The sequence below is a fragment of the Solanum dulcamara genome, chromosome 9 (genome assembly GCF_947179165.1).
Source record: "Solanum dulcamara chromosome 9, daSolDulc1.2, whole genome shotgun sequence".
Taxonomy (NCBI): Eukaryota; Viridiplantae; Streptophyta; class Magnoliopsida; order Solanales; family Solanaceae; genus Solanum; species Solanum dulcamara.
The window spans coordinates 1,909,680-1,915,262 of NC_077245.1; the positions used below are offsets into that span (position 1 = coordinate 1,909,680).

General features: G+C 32.0%; 1 protein-coding gene across 1 annotated transcript; it reads right to left on the minus strand.

Moving 5' to 3' along the window:
• Window positions 1-3,409: 3,409 nt before the first annotated feature.
• LOC129903288 (LRR receptor-like serine/threonine-protein kinase RGI3) lies at window positions 3,410-4,915 on the minus strand. The gene has a single exon (XM_055978797.1). It carries the CDS (start codon window positions 4,833-4,835, stop codon window positions 3,579-3,581), a length of 1,257 nt encoding a protein of 418 aa, XP_055834772.1. The 5' UTR covers window positions 4,836-4,915; the 3' UTR covers window positions 3,410-3,578.
• Between the last annotated feature and the right edge of the window lie 668 nt (window positions 4,916-5,583).

Here is a 5,583-nt window from a genome sequence, read left to right on the forward strand (position 1 = left end):
TATATGTCTGGGCAGGTATTTGACAAGTGCAGGTGAAAATAAACTCAAGCATGCATGAGATATCATGTTACTACATGACTAATTTTGCACTTTTTTATTTTATAGAAAGGGCATATAGAAAAAAATTATGCTTCGTAAATCATAGATATATTAATATTTATCCACGAAAAGATTAATTGTATTGTTAGATTGAGTTTTGATCCGTTCTATGATTCATTATCTGAACTGTTTTGACTTGACCCATCCAAATTTGGGTTGGGTTAAATCTTGATCTATTATGACACACCCAAAATTCAAACCCAAATTTACATAATTCCACTAGTTTAGGATATAATTATTTAGACAAACTCTGGGTCAAAAATTAGGTATGATTTGTTCTAGATACATTGTATTCAAGTGGATTTCATGTATCATAGCAAGTGCCTCCATTGCCTCTTTCACATAATTATCACTTTTTTTTCACCAAAATAATTTAAATAAAAGAACTCGATCCAACCCAAAACGCCTTACTAAAGAAACAACCAATTACGTCATGATATGTATACTCATGTTTATAACAATATATTCAATGTAATGCCTAGGGGTGTACATAGATCGGGTTGGTTCGGATTTTTTACAAACCAAACCAAACCATTTGTGTCGGGTTATTAAATCTATAAACCAAACCAAACCAATAAAAGTCGGGTTTTTCGATATCAATTTTTCTCGGGTTTTTCGGATTTTTTCGGGTTTTCGGGTTTTTTCGGGTTTCTCGGATTTTTCATAGTATCTAATAAAAAGCACAAAGCAGTGCTTCTTAAAAAGAGTTCTAGTGCAAAATATCAACATATAAGATGGAGGCAGAACATTGTTTGAAGTTTTAACTTTATAATATAACTTTATAAGATGTTTTTTTTTTGTATATTATTTAGATGACCTTCTCAAGTCCAAATCTAAATGTAAGAAAGAAAACAAAAATTATGAAAAATTTTAAAAAAATATTTATAAATTACATTTTAATAAATATTTTTATGTATAACATAATTTAAAAGTAGTATATCTATAATCGGGTCGGTTTGGGTTCGGTTTGACTTTTTTTAGTTAAAACCAAACCAACCCTATAATGGTCGGGTTTTTTTTTCAAACACCAAACCAAGTCAAACCAAACCACTAGTCGGTTTTATTTTCCGGTTTGGTTCGGTTTGTCGGTTTGGTGCGGTTTATCGGTTTGCCCTGTACAGTCCTAGTAATGCCACAGGTAATTGAGAAGAAATAAAGACAGAATTTAGTAGGTGATAAATAGTAGCAAATTACTGCGAACGTTAATGCACCCATGGAGAAAAATTAAAGCAGTGTCCCAGTACTCCTAGTAGCAGTGTCCTAGTCCTAGTTAAATATGACCACATGTTTATATATAAATATATATTTGTGACTATATGTTATAATAAATTTTTAAATACACAAATTTTGTAAAGATTAATTAGTCCGATAAATCAACAGTCAACTTAACGAAAGGGTAAGCAACAAAATAAGGAGGCCAAAAAAAGGAAGAGGTAAGATCAGTATGCATTGGAAGGATAATTCATTAGGTGGAATTTTCTTGTCACATATTAATACGTTTGATAAGGATAAAAATCATTGATAAAAACTAATTAATTATAGATTTGAACTAATTGAAAATTAATGGTCACAAATGTAGTGGAATAGGACTTCTATTCATTGATGGAAATATGTGATATATATTATGTTGGAAAAATGATTCGAGATCTCGAAAGAAAGTATTCATACTTGTGTTTAGGTTCATTTCATTATACCTTGTTGATGAATATTTAATATGTTAATTATTCTAACATATTTCTAATGACTATTAAAAGTACTTAATAGTCTTATTTGACACTATTATGATTTCTAAACGTTATGGAACAGATTTGTTACTTAGCCATCATTCCTCTTAATTAGCCTTGAATATGATTAACAGGCCTTTATCATGCCTTTACTCTTTAGCCTATTGATTCCCATATATAGCCGTTGGAGACGATCATTTCCATGAGATGATTCTTCATCTATATGAATTCCTTTCAAGTGTTCGTGATAAAGTGTTCGTGTTCATAATGAAGTGTTCGTATTTGGTTATGATGGAGTATTTTCCGTAAAATTTCCAACATATTACCTCTATGGATTCATTCTAATTGTTGTAATTAGCACTCATATATCACGATCAATTTAAATGTTTGACGTGTATTTTATATTTTCTACAACTTTTTTACATTTTTAAAATTTTAATGTGATATATTGTTTATTAAATTAAATTTTGTGAACCAAATTAACGTCCAAGTTACATTTGATTTCATTTAGCATTTTACCATAGTTGAATAATTTATCGCAAAGTATTAAGACCACTTAATTCCGAAATAAACTTTTGGTTTCATGGAAATCATCTTTTGGTACATATATAGATGTCACAAGAGAAAATATATAATCAGCAAAAAAGAAAAATACACACTTGATGTGATGCCATTTCTTGAATCCTTGGTAGAGAGAGTTTCTTTCGAATATGCTTTAAAAAACGCGAGAATTACTAGTCTAACTTCAATTCAGATATCAAACATTAAATAAAAAAACAAATAATAACTCTTCCTACAAAATACCATTTACCAAATTATAACGACTAGCAGAAGAAAGTACGTTTGCAAAAAGCATGCATGCAACATAGAAAATTCATCCCGACTAATTACTCGAACATAAAATCGAGTGAAAAACAAACTTAATAGTCTAATCTTGAAGAAAGTAGTATAGTACAACTGACTTTTAGAGGGTTCTTTGCATTTTGCATCCTTTGTTTAATTTTGTGATTGGCATACTATCATTTTTTAATGATATGCATCTTAATTTTTGACACAACAAATTTTCCTTAACACAATCTAAACATAACAAAATATCAAAGCAAGCTACGAATAGAAAACTGAACTTTACGGTTGTGTGTCCAATTCCTATTATTAAGCAGGTTCAAATTCAAACAAAGGTCAAAATTTGTTCTATTTCTCATAATTGAGGTGGGGAAAATCTAAGTTATTCCACTAAAAAATAAGATCATATTTAGGACCAATTTCAAACGAAGAGCATAGTTGAGACATTTTTGGCCGTTTTCCCTATAAACTATCAAGTCATCCTTTTTCTATTTAAGTTCTCTACGAATAATACACCCTTAATTCGTATTTTAGCATCAACAATTGGTTCTTGTAGAGTACCAATTACTTATATTCAAGTAATTTTGAATAATATCATTATAAGTGTTACAAATGTACAGACTACAAAGTCGAGTAATTTCTTGGTCCTCCACTAATACTTAGAAAAGGAACATTGTTTGCTACTCAAATACTAAAAGTAAACCTCATACGAACTTTGATATGAAAAGATAAAACTTGCAAGCTTCTTTCCCTATATAAAAGGCCACAAAATTAACATATAGTTCTTTGATAATAGATAAACCTCCGTTATTTTCATCTAATTAAAGCTGTAAAGTATACCTAAGTCCTAAAAACATTGGTCAAAGATATAAAAATGGGCCTACATGATTCCACCTTTGGGCCAAACACAGCTCAAGGAATCATAGGCCCAAACGTTTTACAATCCAAGTAAGACTTCTGATACCCACCATGACAAATGTATACCGTATCTGGACACATATACAAACAGTTATCCACCAAACTAACATCAAAAGAACCGGGCTTTAGGCCCAATAAAGGCCCAGGAATAGGCCCAAACAAATAATTCCCACCCAGCAATAATCTCTCAAACGACGCCGTATGATTCCTCGGTACCACAACTTTGACGGCATACTGCATCGGTATCATGCCGGAAAACTTGTTATGCTCCAAATTCAGAGCCGACAGCTCCGGCATAGACGCCAGGAACGCCGGTAATAACCCACGCAAATTGTTGTAGCTCAGATCAATCGCGATAAGCTTACTTCGAAACCCTAAATCTTCTGGCACTTGCAAGAACGTAAAGTTGTTGTGAGAAAGTGTGAGCTGTTGAAGAGATGAGTGGTGAAATAGCACCGCCGGAATCATCCCGGATAACAAATTATGCCTCAGATCTAAAACCTGTAGGAACCTCAACTCGTCGAAGTTTAACGGAAACTCGCCGTGTAAATAATTGTTCCGTACTGAGAGTTCAATCATGGAATCAGGTAAATTTGTCGTGAAGAAATTTCCGGCGAGTCTGTTATCACTCAAGTCTAAGAAGATCAGATTTCTGAGCTGATTCAAATCAGGTAACTCGCCGGAAATATTGTTTTGTTGAAGTTCAAATCGTTTTATATTGACTAAACCTTTAAAACTTTCTGGAATTGAACCGGTGAATTTGTTGTTATCGAGAAATAGTTCTTGTAGACGGAATAGAGAACCAATAGAAGAAGTAATTGGACCGGTGAACGAATTTTTCGAAAAACTGAGCCGCCGGAGACGAGTTAGATTTGAAACTGATTTTGGGATTGAACCGGAGAGGGAATTGTACGACATATCTAAAATCTCGAGATGAGGGAGGTTCAATGAATTAGGCAATGAACCGGAGTAACCGGCTTGGTCTAGGCTGATTTCAGTGACTCGGTAAAAACCGGAGACGATGAGATCACATCGGAAACCGCAGGTGAACCGGTCTGTGAAAATATGATCACATGGGTCTACAGAGAAGTTCCATGAGCCCAAGCATGAACCGGATGAAATGGATTTTGGATTTATTCTATTTTTGACATCTTTAAGTCCTTGTATATCAATAGGATGCGTTTTGCATTGTGCTAATAATACAAAGAAGATGAAAAATGAAAAAAGATGAAGGAAAAACTGCACTTTCATCTTTTAGTTTTAGGTTTATGAGCTTTTGAATCTGTTCTTGTTGCAATTCTTGGTATAGTAAAACTAGAAGTGAATGTGGACGGAGGTAACATGAAACAATTAATTCATCATGATATATAGATGATGATATTAACGGTGAAATTATACTAAGTATGTTAATGTGATAGAAGATATTCATTAGTTAAGAATACATTGTAATCTCGTTACTGTGTTTCCTTTACTAACTTTCATGTTAAAGAGTTCTACGTTGATAAAATATATAGAGAAAATCTCATATAATATTAGTTTGAGACGAATTTAATAAACGAAATAATGTGAGAATTTATATAGTCTATTCAATTAACTTTGGATCGAATTAGCTATGAATATAACTGTATATTTGGTATAATTTTACAAATGGAATATGAGGAAGATATGATTTACGCAAATATTAGCATTATTTTTATTGATAAAAATATTATTTTCAAATAGATTTTTAATTAAAAAAATGTTATTGCAGCAGGAAATTAATATAATTGTGTCGAGAGATAAAAAAGAATGAATAGGAAGCTTCTTTTTGGGGATCTAGGTCTGCTGCATGATCACATGTGGGTGCTGACTATTGTGTTTTCCATACAGTCAGACTTGCATATTTTTTTTCTTATGATAAAGAAGATTCTTCTTCTTTTTAAGTCCAAATAGGATAAAGAAAACATTTTAATATTATCAACGTATAGCTTCTGCAGTAGAGTTCATAGTAATGGTAAAT

Bases quoted from the DNA above. Each gene is read 5' to 3' on its own strand.
- LOC129903288 (XM_055978797.1), bottom strand. From the start codon at position 4,835: ATGAAAGTGCAGTTTTTCCTTCATCTTTTTTCATTTTTCATCTTCTTT.